At 34.8% G+C, this 19,102-nt stretch overlaps 2 protein-coding genes across 2 annotated transcripts; one reads left to right on the plus strand and one right to left on the minus strand.

The window, feature by feature from the left end:
* Positions 1–4: 4 nt before the first annotated feature.
* On the minus strand, positions 5–4,239 carry LOC125208563 (lysM domain receptor-like kinase 3). Its single transcript, XM_048108202.1, has 11 exons — positions 3,331–4,239; positions 2,505–2,582; positions 2,068–2,367; positions 1,713–1,861; positions 1,538–1,627; positions 1,336–1,441; positions 1,102–1,253; positions 917–1,014; positions 716–842; positions 531–638; positions 5–453 (listed from the first exon to the last, which is right to left on the minus strand). The coding sequence occupies exons 1-11, from the start codon at positions 3,938–3,940 to the stop codon at positions 289–291; spliced, it is 1,983 nt and encodes a 660-aa protein (XP_047964159.1). The 5' UTR covers positions 3,941–4,239; the 3' UTR covers positions 5–288.
* A 12,039-nt stretch (positions 4,240–16,278) lies between these two features.
* On the plus strand, positions 16,279–18,741 carry LOC125203844 (auxin-responsive protein IAA2-like). Its single transcript, XM_048102329.1, has 5 exons — positions 16,279–17,040; positions 17,347–17,603; positions 17,702–17,849; positions 18,264–18,328; positions 18,455–18,741. The coding sequence occupies exons 1-5, from the start codon at positions 16,598–16,600 to the stop codon at positions 18,496–18,498; spliced, it is 957 nt and encodes a 318-aa protein (XP_047958286.1). The 5' UTR covers positions 16,279–16,597; the 3' UTR covers positions 18,499–18,741.
* The last annotated feature ends 361 nt before the right edge of the window (positions 18,742–19,102 follow it).

Consider the following 19,102-nt stretch of genomic DNA (forward strand, 5'->3'; position numbering starts at 1 on the left):
GCAGTAATATTACAATATACTTTTATAATTGAATTTTATAGTTCATCATTAGACTATTAGAGAAGAAGTCTCTAAACCATCCATAAAAAAATACTACTACACTACAGTAGAATATAGCAAGTGATGAAAGAATTATTGAAGTAACCAAAACACACTAAAAAAATCTATGCTTTCTATGCACACAAAACTCCACAGTAAACACAGATGAATAATTAATCATATTTAGACAGACTCCAAAACTGGCAGTTTTTGCAGTTGTTGATCCACTTTCAGACATGGCTCACCTCCCTATCTTCCTTGAACCAGACCACTGAACACCTGGCTGTTGCCGGCGAGAGTCGCTTCCCACTCGACCGAGGACAACAGTATCTGCGAAAGCGATATCACCACCTGCTTCATGTCCGGCCTCAAAATGGGGTCCTCTTCAACACATTGCTTCGCCAAAATCGCCAACTATACAGTAATTAACACACGTTGCTCAAAATGCATTCATAATCTCGTCTGAAACTTAGCTCGCAGCGTAAACTTACCTTGAAAAGACAGTCGTGGGGATACAGATCCATGAAGTTTGGATCGACGTGATCCTTCAGGCTCGCCATGGTCATGGAGTCGGGCGAGTTCCTCATCGCTGCCACCATCTGAGATTTCACCGTGCGAAATCAGAGAAACTCGAGCAAATGTGCCAAAAAAAATTTGTGTGGACGAAGCGACTTACAATGGATACTAACGAGCGCCTCTCAGCACTCCTTGTCATGGCCTCCTTTCCGGACACCATCTCGAAGAGCACCACACCGAATGCATAAACATCGCTTTTAGTCGTTGCAAGGCCATCCCTCATATATCTATACGACCAAAGAGTGAAATTATCATCTAGAGAAAAGGGAAAAGCGAAAAATTAAGTTGCATCGCTACTTACTCGGGAGCTAGATAGCCATATGTTCCAACAACTCTGGTGACCGACTCTTCCCCGTCATTTGTTGTTGCAACGAGCTTGGCCAATCCGAAATCTGATATCTACACCGAGTAAAAATCAATCAGCTGAAGAAACAGAACGCGTTGGCTATCAGCAAGCATGCGTCTGATGCAGAATAGGTGACGAACCTTTGCTCTAAAGCTCCCATCAAGTAAAATATTGCTTGTTTTAATATCACGATGCACATAATGAGGTTTCGTGTGCTCGTGTATGTACTCCAGGCCTCTAGCAGCATCGAGTGCTATTTGCAGTCTCATTATCCACGATAGTGATGTATGGCCTATCGAAAATCATGAATAAACATTTTAACATCAAATGAGAGAACCAAAATATTCGATAAAAACATTGCTATGGAAGCTCACCTTTGTTCTGAGGGTCGTGCAGGTGACTTTTAAGCGAACCCTTTTGAGCATATTCGTATATGAGAAAGAGATCTTCACCGCTAGCTGTGTAACCGATTAATTCTACCTTTGAAAATCGAAAAAATAAACAGTCAACTACCTTTTTCGAAGAACACTACGTTTATCTTGGAAAGGCGGGACAGAGAACAGTGATCAGCATTACCAAATTTGTATGATGAACTTTGCATAGAACTTTCATCTCTGCCATGAATTCTTTCGTCTTCGTAGCAGTCATTTTTTTAACAGCAACTTCCTGAAATTTCAAGCATGTTTACTCTGTTCATGAAATTTATCAGATGTTCGATATCATCATTAGCAAACTCAAAAGCGTAGCAGACCTGGTCCTGCTTTAGTAGGCCATAATACACGGAGCCGTATGTTCCATGTCCCAGGAGATTAGATTCAGAAAAGCCGTCTGTTGCAGACAGAATATCTTCGTACGTGAAAACTAACGGCTTCTCCACCTCAAATACATCGGTTCCTATAACTGGAGAAAGCAAAGCACCACATACAAAGCTTCATTATCTGATAGTTGTGTTTCATTTATGCTATAAACATCACTTCCTAGCTCAGAATTCGATTCTTACAAGTCATTAAAGAAGCGTAGCAACATTTTGCTCATGAGGATTAATTAAGGAGTTATGCTAATTCAAGTGAAACGTGACTTAAATTCGGAAGGTCTGATGTTTATACCTGTGGGGATGTTCATATGCCGATTGCTAGATTCCCCATTAGGCCGCTGGAAGTCTCCAGATTTGCCACATACCGACCTTCCTGAAGCACAGCAGAAACTTGTGTTTCGCAGAATCTGAAATTTGTGAGAGCTCTTCCCATCGGAGTCTTTTGCTTGGCTTCCTTGGGATCCCCTGCAACAGCCCGATGATCTCAAGCAGACGAAAAGAAGCACCACCATGATAATAAGAGCCAAACCAACAGCCAGACTTCCAATGATCCACCAATACGGTATGTGACTCTTTTTGTTCACCTGATCTCCTGCCAAACATTAGACTAAACATTTATGAGATATGCGTTCAGTCTTTTAGATCATTTAAATCGACGAGATTGCAAATCACGTACGTTACTGAAGCTATCAAAAATGTCGAGCACATCTGCAGAGGAAAGTTACATACCTACAATGTCATCATCAGATGGAGCTGGAGCAGGAGCCGCGTTAGTGTCATTCTTTACAGGATAAGGTTCACCGGGAACTGAAATGAGGTTATAATCAAAGTCAGAATGAAAAATAAGGAAATCGACCAACTAGTCAGCTCCACGAAACTTGTTATTCGAGTTAGTGCTCACTCCCTCATAATTGTTCATAGCTGACAGCAGACTACCAAATCATTACATTCAGTCATTCGAAGAGGACCTTTTCAAGTGCATAGTTCGAGATATGCACAGTACGATCTAGACCACCGATCACACTACTAGCTCCTACGAACCAGCTAGCAACAGCATTTCAAGTCTTAATTTGATAGCACTACCCAAATCTCAGCGGCCCAAATCAAAGTCAAGAATCATACCACAATTCAACTCTAGAATTAGAATCAGAAAGCAAATCATTTCTCCTTTCAGACGACATCGTGTAACTTCATGACCTTCGTATTAAACTAGAAATTTAACCTAATTTGAACTACCTAGATAGCATACCAAACCACACCTTCCAACAAGCACCACCAAACCTTTTTTGCTCCAATTGACAAGCCTACACTCGACTTCATCATCAATCACACAAAAGCAACATAAATCTCACTTCAATCTCGACAAAAAACATAATCTTTCTTCTTTTAACATACCAAGTTAGAAACTTTACAAACCTAATTGTTGTCTGCTGAGAACAATGCATAAACAATCATCAATAACACCAAGTGCCACTCAAAACAAGAATCCACCAAAACACAAAACACCAATGATTTCACTAAAACAGCAAAAAATCAAGAAACTGCAAAAACATACCAGAATTCAGGGGTATGTAATAGAGAGCTCCAACAGTCACATTATCAGGATTAGCAATCTCATTAACACTCTCAATACTATCCATACTAACTCCAAATCTGCTAGCCAGAGACTCCACACTATCCCCCTCTTGCATCACATAGCTCATCAGATAATTCCACAGCCCACTCGAGCACCCACACATCAGCCTCAGCGACACCACAGAGCCTCTCCTCGCCGCCCTAGTGACATTCGAGGGAAAATAGGCCAACCCATCATAGGATTCCCTCACCAGGCCATAAACAGAGCCGTTATCCTCTCTCACCGTAAAAGTTGTGTTGCTCAAGTACTTCCGCAGCCCCAGAGCGCAAGAACAGTTCTTTTTGATGAAAACGTAGTCCCTCCCATTTCCTTCCACTGTTACATCTTCTTGCAACACATCAAACATGCTCAGAATCACCGGCAGCGGCTGCTCCGGTGAGGGCTTGAAGGCTAGAAACGATGTGCATAAGCGAGTTGTGTCTGTGCAATTCAAAGGGGATGGGTAACTCTCTGCTGCAGCAAAAGATTTAATTTTGAGGAGGAGCAGATGAAGAAGAGCAATCAAGATTGAAGCTTTGTGACGACCCATTTGCTTCTGCGGCAGAGATCCAAATCTTGGTGAATGCCCAACAAAAAAGATGGGATCTTTGGAGTGGAATTGGGCACCAAGATCGAATCTTGGCTGAATTTTGTCAGCTACAACAAAATGGCATCCAGCAATAAGATTATGAATAGAGTATGATGATTTGATGGAGGGAGTGAGAGAAAGAGGAAGGAGACAGGAGGTGTGAGCTTTGCAATTTCCCCTGTTTTTGGTTTTTGTTTGTTTTTTGGGCTGAAAATAAGGGGCAAAGTGATTACTGACTGATAACTGCAACAGCAAGACAGTGTAAAAAGAGAGAAAGTGACTGCCACAAGAGAGAGAGAGGAGATTATATTAGTCTTGCTGAACTACTTTCTTTATAATTTTTGTAGTGAACAAGTAACCTTGAGATTGTTTGTTTTAATTAAAAAGATAGTTTCACTTTTTGGCTAAACTGTCAAGTAAATTTAATATAATACATTATCATTATCACTAGACTTTGAGTTGATGATGATTATATTTATTCCAGGTGGATTCACTTAGCTGTGTAGAATTAAAATAAATTAAATCACTGTTTAATTAAGCATGATCTATTCTTGCATTCATACTTTAATGAACAATTTATTAATTGGACCTGAATATTATAATGATTAGTTTATTTCAATGTGACCTGTTTTTTTATTTTCTACTAATTTAAACTTAATATAATTCTAGTACAAAAAAATCTTCTTTTTAGAAGGAGATATGAATATATAAATTATCTCAAATTAGTGCTAACAATCACCAAAAGTACTCAAAGACATGTGTCAAAATAATTAAATAGTGTAATAATGTATTATAATGATGAATTTCAATCTATATTTACTTCTATTTCGCTTACTTTGGATAATTGTCATTATTAGTCCAAGAAAAAAGATGTAGACAACTGGACCATGTGAAGATTGGAATACATAGTTGCCCTTTTGCCTAAAGTGGGAAATTCCGGATAAAAATCATTATTTTGTGAAAATATTTTATTTGTGGGGAATATGCTAACATGAATAGAATTTAACTGTATAAGTTTTAATTAGTTGGTATTTTGGCTGGCATTGGGAAGGGAAAGTAACACACTTGGCATGGACAGTTGTGGTTGGGGCCCACATAATTGCCGCGCTTTTTGTCGTTATAAATTTTCCTTGCGCCGTTGACTTCACTGTTATATAGAGTTTTTACTTTTTACATTATTTAATTAATGTTACTCCATTCGTTTTTTTATATTTGAGACATTTTTTCATGTCGATAAGTTTTTTTATTGTTGAGTCATTTCTATATATGGTAACTTTTTTCTCTTTCTTACTTTATTCTTTCTACTTTATTCACTTTATACTTTATTCTCTCTACCTTTTCCTCTCTCTTACTTTTTTATCTATTTATTTAACACACACAACATTCATTTCTAAAACTCTATGTCGAAAAGTTCCGCCTTAACTATAAATCCTAGTACTATTATTCTACCAAAATATAAAGTCGATATAAGAATTGAAAGGATTGTTTATACTACTTATTGTTACTAAAATGTCTGATGAATTGAAATAGAGTAATAAGAGTTGTGGTCAATTAAAAAAAAGTTCATTTATCAAAAAAAAAAAAAAAAAAAAAAAAAAAAAAAAAAAGTGTAGTCTGTTGTCTGTAGGATAGTACTTTACCTCCGTCTCCCAAATTTTGACACTCTTTGACTCGGCACGGATTTTAAGAAATGTAATGGAAAGTGAGTTGAAAAAGTCGGTGGGATCTGGGTCCTACTTTTAAAGTATTAGTTTTTATAATAAAATGTGAATAGGAATGGATTAGTAAAATATAGGGTCCATTATCAAAAATGATAAAAGTGAGATGTGTTAAAATTTGGGGACTGATGTAGTAGTAATAGTAATATGATAGGAATAGGAAGGATTGTTTGTTAGCATTTGGTTAAATATTTATACAATTGTAACAAATGATGTTTTATCTTTTACCATAGAGTAAGTTTGGACAATATCTGTGTGGTGGGCCTGCACGTGCACTGGGCACAACCAACAACGATAGGGCGTGGGCCCAAATAATAACTGCTACACTCACTACTAATTAATTCTTTAAATAAATACTTATATTCCAAAATCTAATTTCAATACTTCCAAGAATTATATCACAACCAAACAGTGTAGCGAAGCTGATGGGGTACTTAATATACTGTAGTGCATTTGAAGATATTTCATTTGTCCCATAAATACAACATTAGTCTCCGTCCCGTGTTACTCGCACTTTTCATTTTATGCTGTAAATTTGAGATTGATTTTTTAGTATAATTAAATTAAAATTTAAGTGTAATGAGACATCACTTAATAAATGAGTTCTTAACTTAATCTAACATAATAATTAAATACATTAATTCTAACTTAAATTATAAATAGTGTAAGTAATTTGTGACTAAATGAAATGGAAGAGTACAAGTAACATGGGAAGGAGGGAGTATATGATTAATAAAATAAAAGAAAAGAAGAAAAATAATGGTGGTGTCCATAAAGGTAAAGTAAGAGAGATGGAAAAATATTTGCATAAATAAATATTTCTATTGGAGGACTAAAATACTAATTTTTTTTTGCAAAATTCTGAAAAATAGGGTATTTTAGTAATTTTTGTTTATATTGTATATTTTTTTAAAAATTATTATTGAATTAGTTATATTTGAGAATTTGCAATTTTTGTATACTAATGAAAATAAACTTAATCACTTGTAAATACATAGATTGTTATTTTGGTAAAAAAAGATAAAGAATTCTGTTTTCTTTAAAATTTGGCGTAATTTAACTTTTGTTGGCCAATAACTCCCCAAGTTCGATATAAATTATCGTTAGAATTTTTTGGATGGTGGCTTTGCAATTTTATTCACAATGTTATGCTTTTGAGTATTATTTATTGTTAGATTGAGATTTGGATCTACACATCACCTATATACCATTAGAAAAGTATCACCGAAAACATGTCATTAGTCGATGATGAAATTTGAACTTATGCCAACATCCAAAAAAATTAAAAAGCTCATGTATTTTTATTTTATTTTATTTTATTTTAACAAAAATGAGTTGGTAAGTATTTATACTTACATGAATTTTTTTCTAGTATTTGCAAATTTCTTGAAGTTGTGAGATTCACTTGGGTTCCTATTCAATAAAAATCTTACCTAAAAAATTGTAAAATATCATTTTGAATCCTCAAACGTTACATACACTGATACACATAGCACATGTTATGTGAAACGAGAGAGAATAGGTCGTTTTATAATGTTAAAAATAGTTTGGATAAATGAGAAATTAAAACTTTGACAAATGATAGAAGCTAAAACAAGCTTGCTTACTTACAAGTTACAACCGTCCAATTAAATAATGATAGGAAAATGAGACATTAGTTATTAGTCTTAATTTCTTATTAATTCATAATAATGACAACTAGTCTCGTCTTAGTCGCACGGACTGAAACATTTATTATACTATACAAATTTTGGCAGTCATTAATTAAACATTAATGTTTAATTCCCCATTGACAGGCTACAAACTACAAAGCAAGATTCCTAAATTACTACTATTTCTTTGCATTTTTTAACCTTTCCTTCAACTATAATTAAGTGTCGTGAAATTAATAAATATGGAGGCATGCAAAAAATATTGGGATTGTGAGCTCTTTAGATTTTCAAGAAAAATCAACTGATCAATATATTTTATTTCGAATTTGGCATATGATTTTATCTCTGAAATAGTAGTCGATAATCATTGGATCCTATGCTCAACCTTACTCATCAACAATCAAGGTTCATACTCAGAATATTTGTTTTGAAAGGACAAGTAAATAAAAACGTCTAATGATGTAAAGTTCGTGTATTTGATCGTGCTTGATTTTGTGATAATTAACAAGATGACAATCAATCGCTTGCTAGGAGATTGTGATTTATTTACCGAACACAATTTAGTGTTCGGTAAGTCTATGACATAGGTCGATATTTGCTTGATAAGTTAGAGACGATTGTTTTAATGAGTAGTTCCAATTCTTGTTAACTATTATGTGATTCATGTCCCTCCGTCTGCCATTAGGAGCCTCATTCATGGGCGGCACGGATTATAAAAAATGTTAAGAAAAGTGGGTGGAAGAATAGTGTGTTTTAGTTTTAAAATAAATGTGAGTAGAATGAGTTAGTGGAAGGTGAAACCTTATTACTATCATTTATGGTAAAAGTGAACCGGATTTCTTATTCGTGGACGGACTAAAATGAAAAAATGAGACTCCTATTCACGGACGAAGGGAGTACTACTTTTGCAGGTTTCACAATCTATCACCATTTTTTGTGTGTCAACAAAAGGGTTTCCATAGGAATCAATTTCACCTAAAGAATCTATGAATCAATATATACTTATAAAAAAAATTATATTTTAACAAAGCTATTGAATTATTTTTGTTAAAGATAACTTATAGGATACTCCTTAACAGTAATCGAAGTTGGGCCAAATTTAGTATTATATGGACATTAGACGTTTTCCATGGGCTGATGTAGCCCAATTTAATTAATTGATTTTGTTTGCTTTCTATGTTTTCTTAATCCAAGGCCCAATTTTCACTCCAATCCATACCCCCACTTTTTTTTTTATTAACAAAAAAAGTCTTGAGATAGTTCCATGGAAAATTTGGAAATGAGTAAACAAGAGTTGATTACATTAATTGTGCGTCCATTTCAGTGTTTATACACATTTTCATAATCTCTCTCTCATATAATCAATGCAACTTTACTAGAGTAATTACATTTCAATTATTACTATTATGTCTATTGCAATTACACAAGTCGCTTGCAAATATTTGATTAATTCGAATTACTTGTTATTTAAGTAAAACATTGAATAAATGGGGCCACTAGCTGCATAAACTACTTGACTTGCAACAAAATTAAATCCTATAAATTAGAACCACTTTTTCTTTTGCAAGAAAGTCCATAAACCTAACTTTAAGTCATAATTGAGGGGAAATGGGGAGCTAACTTTTTGATACATAATTTAATAAACAGTATTTCATTAAAAAAATGCCTTCTTGTGGGTGGTTGAGATCATGAGAAAATTGCTTTATTTATGTGAAGCATTAATTCTTTTACATAATTCTTAAGTAGAAATTTAGTAGCCATACAATTCCCCAACATGTCTAGATTAAATCCTCCACGTTTTTCAAATGGAATTGGACCCCATACTATCCATTCATCTATTCACTTTAATACCCTTTTTTTTCATACTCCCTCAAAAATAGGCCATTTTATGTTATTCCATATTCACATTAAAAAATTGTCTATTATTTTTGTCATTTTAGTATATCTACAAAAACAAACCATCTACATTAATAGTACTAACTACTTTATTATGTGGCATATTATGATTATAGTGTTACTGTTAGCAAATTAGGGAGAGATTATTAAAATTAAATCAATTCTTTATAACGAATAAAACCGCTTGTGATGAGTCATGTACGCATGAAAAGAGACTATATCAATATATCTATTTAAATATTAAAAGATGTATAGTCATTATCACAACCAAATCTAATCCCACTTCATAAACCCCTAAATCATAACCGTAAAATAAAATAAGTTGAGAAAACACTTTTTACTTTTTGATTATTTTATATTTACTCTCATCGCCGGAATCTTTTAGATGCAATGCATCATGCTATTATACATACTTCAAGATTATAATAACATTTAAGAATCATCATATCATTCAAGAAAACATAAACCTTTGATCTTATCAACACCTTTATCTTTTTATAGGAAACTTCGTCGTTTTCTCTTAGAAACCAAGGAAAATTAATCAATAAATCGTTTAATCATTAACTGATAATTTAGCCAAATAATGTGTAGTCGCACGAAAGTGTGGAGTAAATATATATTTATTTGAACCTAGTAGCTTTAGTTAAAGAAAGTTCGTTGGTACCTTAAATTCACCATTTAAGCTAGACATCTTGATATATATTAAATAAAATAAATTTTAAATTGTAAAAAAAAAAAAGAAGATGCCCACCAATGTCAAATCCTTAAAGATAACATCTATTTAACATGTGTGACATATGTATATCTCAAAATTCCCTTGTTCTTAGTCTTTATCAAACTCGACGGGGCAATTGAAATTTATGTGATTGGGAAACAAAAAGATAAAGGGATTAGTTTTACAAAAAAGAGAAACAATTATTAATCATATAAAAGAAGACTATGTGGGGGCATGATCGCTTACTTACTTCTCAGTTTAACCACACTATAAAAATGTGCTCCGTAATAATAAATTATTTTGATTTGCCGAGATGAAGATTTATAAATTAAAACTAATCACATGTGATACTGTGTCCGCGAATAGGAGTTCCGTTTTGCGATTTTAGTCAGTTCGTGAATAAGAGTCTCGGTTCATTATTAGTACTATAAATGTAAGAGGCACCAATATTCCACTGACTCATTCTACTCACATATCATTTAAAACTAATATATACAAGTGAGTCTCATATTTCACTAACTTTCTTCTATCCATTTTTATTAACATTTCTTAAATCTTGTGCTAGATAGAAAGAAATGGGGCTCTTATTTTTAGACAAAGGGAGTATATCCCAAAAATAATTACGGTAAAAAAATGTGAGGGCATAATAAATTACGGAAAAATGTGTAAAAAACATAAATAAAATACTATTCCCTTCGTTCCTGAAAATTTGTCACTTATTTTCATTTCCGTTCATTCCTAAAAATTTGCCACCTTTCAATTTTACCATTTTTTGTAGTGAACCTCATGTTCTACTAACTCATTATCACTCACATGTTATTATAAAACTAATACTCCCTCCGTCCCTTAAAATTTGTCACCTATTTTTTTTTACGTTCATCTCTAAAAATTTGTCACATTTCACTTTTACCATTTTGGTAGTGGACTCCACATTCCACTAACTCATTCCCACTCACATTTTATTATAAAACTAATATATAAAAGTAGGATCCACGTGTCACCAACTTTTTCAACCCACTTTCTATTACATTTCTTAAAATCCGTGCTCGGTCAAATGGTGATAAATTATGGAAGACGAAGAGAGTATATAAAAGTAGGACTCATATAACACTAACTTTTTCAACTCAATTTTAATTACATTTCTTATAATCCGCGTCGGGTTAAATGTTATAGTAACAGATTATGGGGACGGAGGGAAGAAAATAAACTAATATTCCCACCTTAGAATGTGATAAGATAGCGACTTAATTTCATTTCTAGTGCGGCGTGTATGAATTCCAATCGGGAAAACAGTAAAAGTCGCACTCATTGCCCAACGACTCTCGCCACCTCCCAAATTGCGCTTTTGATTTGACGCCCAAATCACGAGCTGCCTCCCACCCGCCCCTCCTTCATCCACCCACCGTCCGATTTCCTCCAACGGCTGAGATCTCTTCAGACATTTTTATTACCGATTTTGGAACTTAATGCAATCGTGATGTGACGCGGAGATACCAACTGTCGCCGCGAGTGAGCTCAGTCTCTCTCTGCCTCGCGTCTCCTTCATTTTTTGTGAACTTTTTTATTTTCATTTTTTACCATAAAGTTGAACATTAAATGTTACCTTAAATGGAAATTATCAGTTTGAAGAACTTATGATCCCATTCTCCATGATTAAAATATTAATTAAAGAACAAAATTCTGAAAAAATAAAATGAAGAAAACTATTTTAGCCTCTAGGCAGTGGCGAATCCATGATTGATAAACGAAGGGGGTGAAATATACATTAGTAGGTTGGTTTAGGGCGAAAATGACAATTTTTTCGATTTTCGGGATGATGTCGGAGAAAACGGAGGAGGCGGACATGGTAATTTTACGTCCGGATAAGAAGAAATTAGTAGCACGGAGGGGGCGACCGCCCCCTCCCCCCGAATCCGCCACAAGTGTTCGGAGATTCGTTATGGAATTCATTCTATTGTTGAGAGAGGAAATTTATAGTTGAGAGAGAATGGAAGAAGTGTGTCGGAATGGAATGGAGAGTATTGAGGTGCGTATATAGGGGTGGGGAAAAAAATGTTTATGTTGCACTAAGCGCGAATTGGCTGCTGATCTGACCGCTAATCATGCTCGGCAGCAGTGACAGACGCATGAATATTTATTGATAGAGGCTGAGATTTCTAAATTTTATTTTAAAGTATATATTTGAGTAATTTAGATAGTTTGTAGAGACTTTTAAAAATAATTAATAGAAAAAAATAGTTAAAAGAAAATTCATTGAGGGCTTAACTTAAGCTCATCCCTCGTTACACTTGGGTCCGCCCATGCTTGGCCGCACGTCGTTTCTCAAGCAATAGATGTCGATTGATCGGTCACTCGGCCTGTTGCAAATGCTCTAAGTTATTTGTACAAATCACATAATTTAATTATGAATATACGATATCTTGCAAGCCACACGAAAATATTTATGATACTCCTTACGTCCACGAAAAATAAGGTATTTTATGAATAACACGGGTTTTAATGTAGAATTGGTAAAACAAGAGAGAAGGAAAAAAAGTAATAAAAGAAAAGTTATATTAGTGGAATGAGAGGTCATATTATTAGTAGGAGAGAAGTGAAAAAAGTAAGAGATAAATAGTGTTAGTGGAATGTGAGGTCCATGTTATTAGTAAGAGAGAATTGTCAAAAAAAATTTCTTTTTTGAATGTGCTCTATTTTTTTAGATAATAAAAAAATGACAAATATGTCATATTTTTCGTGGACGGGTGGAGCACTTCTTTTATTTACAATTTTCATATAGTAGAATATGAAAAATAATAGAGTCCATTTTCAACGTAGCCTCAAACGCAGCTGCCGCGAGTAGCATAAGAAACGCACCTGAACAGTACGTAATAATAGCGGCGGCGTGTGTGATTCCACGTGGCCTTGAATTAAAAGTGTAAGACACGTGGCGATCGGAGAGAGGGGGGACCACCAGAGAGGATAGGGTGGCGTCTCTGAGTATCCAAACTGGCAGCCGACCTCGTTAGTCCAAACCCAGCAGCTAGGCTAACATGCGCCAATGCTTACGTCATTCTACTACTCCTAATTATCAATTATACTTACTCCCTCTCCCTCTGTCCCAAATTATTTTATTCACTTCGTTTTAAAAAAATAATAATAAATAATTAATGTGAAAAGAAAATAAAGTAAAAAAAAAGAATAATATAGTGGAATGTGGGACCTACTTACTATTTATGGTAAAATTGAAGTGTGACTCTTAATTGGGGACAGACCGAAATGGAAAAGTGTGATTCTTAATAGGGGACAAAGGGAATATTATTTTTCTAAAACGAGTGCAAAAAAGAAATGACTCAAATAACGTGGAACAGAAGGAGTACTAATTTTCGTATTTTACTGCTGCCACACATTTACGGAGGTTTGAGTATTCATGAATTTATACAGTATACATTATAATTATAGTAATGGGCACAGTACTTAACTTACAATATACTGTTGGGTGGTAGACGAAACCACTTAAACTTTTAACTATACAATCGACTTAATTGGCTTCAAGCTCAATGTGTCGGTTGAATTTTGATTTTTTTTTTTCTAAAAAAATAGAAGAAAATTAACGTAGAATTTGAAAGAAAATATGTTTGAAATATATTGAAAACGGCTACGATTGTACTCCCTCCGTCCCAAGATAAGCGACTCACATTCCTTTTTGGGACGTCCCAAGATAAGTGACCTATTTCCTTTTTTTGGCATTCTCTTTTTTACTTTTTCTCTCTACTTTATAAACTCTCTTACTTTATTCACTTTTCACTTTACTAATAAAATCCAATTTTTTTAAATCTCGTGCCTAAAAGTTTTAGGTAACTTATCTTGGAATGGAGGGATTATTCCACGTGAACACGGCGGTTGCAACATGCACCAGTGTACATGTCATTTTGAAGTTTTTTAAATTACTTTTTGTCTGTTTCAAAGTTTTTATTTTTTCAAATTAGATTTTTAAGACTGATTTCAGTGACTATACTATTCTATAATTATTTTAAATTATGTACTATATTACTATTGAACCAAATATTTTATTGATTAAAATTACTCTTAATAATCATCTATACTCATCATACATAATTTGATCAAGTAAGAACATACTCAACAATACTCCATCCGTCCGACATTTGAAGTCACTTATTGTTATGGCTCGGATTTTAAAAATGAGTTGAAGTGTATAATAAATGAAGTGAGATGGTGGAATGTGTAATAAATGAAGTGAGATAGTGGAGTTGGTTGAAGATGGGTCCCTTTTGACTTTTGATTTTTGTTTTGACTTATTTTAATGTAGATAATGACATTTTTATGTAAATTTGAAGAAGAATGGGGTAAAATTGTATGACCAAATATGAAAAATTCTAAAAGTGACTCTTAAACTGGGACGAACTTTTATGCAAAAAGTGACTCTTAATCTGGGACGGAAGAAGTATAATTTGATGTATTTTCATAAACATAATCAAATGATCAGGCTATTCATTCGATCTTAATACACTTGAGTCAGAGTCATGCTCAAAACAACCAAACACTTATTTTCAATCTACATGTAGACAGTAGTATTAACACATAATTTTCGGTCAACAAATTAGTTATTTGAAATTTTAAACAACCCACACGTGCAAATTAATAGTTTCTTGACTTTCTTCATTATTACAACTAGAAAGTTTAGAAACTATGGAACTTGAATCTTGGGAGATTGTAAAATTTGGGCAATGTTTTTTGTTTTTATAATGACAGTATAAATAGGGTGCAAGTCAGCTTGACTTTAGGTGAACATTAATCAAACAAGCCTACCCATTGGACTAAAAATAGTTTTTGATATTATCAAGATCTTAACTTAATTGCCCTTGCGTTGCTATCAATCATAAATTTGTTAAACACAAATACTATATGATAGTATGGAGCATGATACATGCATTCATGATATGGAGAATAAAACATAGAGATAATTGCAATCTTCAATTAATTTTATTAGCACGGATAGACCCTGAACATTTAGATAGTCATATTTGAGCTGCTTTTGCATTTTTTTATACTAATAACAATTTTCACCATGTTTCAATTTTTAACCTTAATGGCATTTTTCAGTTACAATGAGGCTACAAAATATTATACTCCCTTCGTTCCATAGTAATGGAGGCGTTTCTTTTTGACATGGAGATTAAGAAAAATTGTGTTTGGTGAGTTCAGTAAAGGAAGAATAAAGTGGAAAATGAAAAAGGTAGAGAGATGAAGAGAGAAAAAAATAAGAGAGAGTGAAGTAGTTGTGGAAAAATATGTTGACTTTTACTAAAAAAAGAAATGACTCTATTACTATGGAATGTACTAAAATGGCAAAATAACTTTATTACTATGGAACGGATGAAGTATGAACTTACTGCAACTCTTATTTGCATAGATACACTACCAATATATTTTATCATTATTAAATAGCAAGATAACAGTTTTCCATTTCAGTCCGTCCCACATGATTTGTCTCATTTCACTTTTACCATTTTTGGTAGTGGACCTCATATTCCACTAACTCATTCCTACTCACATTTTATTATAAAATTAATATATAAAGGTAGGACCCATATTCCACTAACTTTTTCAACCCACTTTTCATTACAATTCTTAAAACTCGTGCCCAATCAAAATGACCCGAATTATCCGGGACGGAGGGAGTATCTATTTTGTTAAACAAAATCACAAATAAATTGTGCGTAGTATCTTTATCTAGAAATTAACAAAAAAAAATTTACTAGTTTCCCCTCAAACAATAGTACAGTAAAAAAAATCAATGATATAATTTCATCTTCACTTAACAACCGTTGGATGAAAAAGATGCTGTAATTCGGTGGTTGACTATTTTCCCCCATACCGTAGCCCTTGGCCACACCGTATCATAGCTCTAGTGGGCTATAGCTAGCAGACAAGATCATAGGATCTGCATGTTTTTATTGCTCTGCCTGCAAATATTGATCATGCAAATCCCCTCTCTCTCTTAAGCAGTGAGTTCCAAGAAATCACGAGGGCCATCTGTTTATGTTAAAAGATCTCAACTTTTTACCACAAAATTAAGAGGGCTTTGTTTAATTTACCACAATTATGCATCCAATCCATTAATCATGAAATGTTTTTGTAATAAAGTTGCAATCTTGATTAATTAAAGTATAAGGAACTTTTGTCATTATATATTTATAGAGTATTGAAGAAAGAGGTGAAAATCAGCACGCTTTCGCTTGCTGCATCAGAGACATAGTTGGTTGCGTGTATTTTGTGGTAATTCCGTTTCCAGTTTTGGAGACTGCTTTAAGAGGAGGGAATCTCTTCAAGAGAGAGAAAATATTGGTGATGTGATGATTGAAAAAAAAGCCCACTATTGCTGAAACTGAGCACGCTCAAAAGTGTGCTGCATAAAAGCATAATTCTATATTGCATCTCTTTCCGCTTCATTTCTTTTCCATCATTTTATCTTTTCTTCAAAAGGTTGCTTCTTGTCCGCACCCACAATTCTCCTCTCTTCGAAGAAGATAGCTTGTGGGCTCTCTCATTAATTCAACCTTAGGAGACTCATTCCCTTTAAAGCTTCGATCTTTATTGTGTTCTTGCTTGCATAGCTTCTCACATCTCTTTCTTGATGGGGGATTATTCAAGGGAAGATGAAGGGTGTCCTCAGCTGCTGGATTTGATTCCGAAATGGGCAAGAGAAGAAAGAAGCCATGGAATCTCAGAGGAGAGGAAGCTTGAGCTGAGGCTTGGTCCACCGGGGGGAGAATGGGCCATCAAAGAAAGCAACACCGCCAGTTCTGGAGAGAGGGAGAGGGAGAGACTTCTCTCTCTAGGCTACTTTCCAGCAAGCCCTCGTCCTCAAAATGCAGTCTTGAAGCCTCCATCTCCATGGCAGCAGCAGCACCACCTCCATCCTTCATATCTCCATCTTCAACATGGTCAGGGACAGGTTGCTGTCAGCAAGGAATCCCCTCAGCCCTGTAGCAATAGAGCAGCAGCAGAGCAGACTGCAGCAGAAAAGAAGGCATTTTCAGCAGCAAATACAGCTGTGCACAACACTGCTCAGAAAAGGTGCCCCTTTCCCTTTTGCCTATTTCTACTGTTTTTTTAATTGCCTTTTGTGAAAAGAGTATATTCTCTACCTTTCTCTTTTATCTGTCCCTGCATTTATTTGTTCATGTTTCTTGTGTGGTCCTTGCATTTGGCAATTTTTTGTTTGTTTTACCTTCTTCATTTATTGTGATTTCCCTTTCTGTGAAAGGCTCAAACCCTTGCCAATTCTCAAGATTCTTGGCAATTATATCTCATGATCTTTTAATTCAGTGATTTATGAATCTTGTATTAACTCTATCCTTTTGTTAATGATGCAAAAAATAGAACTGCACCTGCTTCAGTGGTGGGGTGGCCTCCACTTCGATCATTCAGAAAAAATATTGCCTCAAAGCCAGCTTCAGACTCACCAGATGTTGCTCCGAGCAAGGTCTCGAATTCGGTCGAAAACGGTTCAAGAACTCCTTTTGTGAAGATCAACATGGATGGTATCCCCATTGGGAGGAAAATTGATCTCAAGGCATACCACAGCTATGAGAAGCTGTCATATGCAGTTGATGAGCTCTTCAGAGGCCTTCTTGCAGGTATCCCTCAATCAAATTTTGCCAAACTTGTCTGCGTTGCCTCGAGCAATGCTCGAATGGATAGTGTCTGATTCTTGTGTTGTTTTATCTATTTGCAGCCCAGAAGAAATCTTGCGGTGGTGGGATAACGGATGAGGGCGAGGGAGGGGAGATGATCGGAGGGTTATTGGATGGGAGCGGGGAATATACCCTCGTGTACGAGGATCATGAAGGCGACAGGATGCTCGTTGGAGATGTTCCTTGGCAGTAAGCATCTTTGCATCCATGAATAATGTCCCTTGAGTTTTATTTGTTGTGTTTGTTCCTCTTATATTCGGCTTGATTTTGTTAAGTTATATAACATGAGAGGACTGCATACTTGCTATATAAGAGTAGTAATGTTTTTCATTTGACTTTAAATGTAGTTTGAGTTCTTTAATGAGTTTGAAATTAGACAACTGTGGTTTCAACTTTGAAAAGTTATTGCCTAAAACAGTTTGGTAGTAACACTTTTGACACAATCTCTTTGCAACATAGATATGGATTCTTGAAACATAGATTGCATTTCAAAATGAATGTTTGTGGTTACATTCCAAATATCTACTTGGTATGTTCTTTTTTTTTTCCAGTGGGATTCAGATGCTTACTTGGATATATTCTTGAATGTTTTGTTATTCTTAGCATGTTCATCTCAACGGTGAAGAGGCTTCGTGTGCTGAAAAGTTCGGAGTTGCCTACATTGTCTCGTGAGTTTCCTATTTCCGTTTCTATTGATATAAAACTCCTTTCTTGCCTTGACAAAAAATAGGAAAGTGAGATGCCATGCCTTGGTTCTAATGGATGCCATTTTCGGATCGATTTTGTTTTTGTAGATGGATGCAAACAGGGGAAGCTCTCCATGAACATCGAAGTGTAGCGAGGGCGTCTACCTTTGTGCTTAGTTTCGACATTTTAAAGGACTGATGTTCGTTTTTATTGTGTTTTTGTGGATTCGCTTGTATATGTCGAAGACTATATCTGAAAAATCTTCATTATGTTGTTTAAACTTTTGGCCTTTCCTGGGTTTTGTAGTGAAGGTGAAACTCAAGCCTTAAATGTAAAAACTTGCACCTATTCTATGCTTTTGGATTTCTATAGGAATATTTCATTAGGTTCTGAATATTTTTCTCAAATTTCGAATTTTGCCATTATAGATGACCAAAATTTTGCAAGAATCTGTTTCATGTAATTCAAACAGTAATGAATCCATTAACATAGAGAGGAGAAAGTTGTACTAAAATAAAATTGAATATTTGAATGATCCGACCATATACAACAAGGAAATTAAGGGTGTCTCCAATGGCGGACGTCCCAGTAGGACGTCGCCGACGTCCGCCGTAGTAAAGGGGAAAGGCGCCCACGCCCGTCCCATGTCCTCACCCCTCAGCCCGACGTCCTACCTAACGTCCGCCACTGTGTTCGTGTCAAAATTTTAATTCCGTAAATTCTAATTTTAATTATGAATTTATTAATTTTATTGC

Source organism: Salvia hispanica, chromosome 2 (assembly GCF_023119035.1).
Source record: "Salvia hispanica cultivar TCC Black 2014 chromosome 2, UniMelb_Shisp_WGS_1.0, whole genome shotgun sequence".
NCBI lineage: Eukaryota > Viridiplantae > Streptophyta > Magnoliopsida > Lamiales > Lamiaceae > Salvia > Salvia hispanica.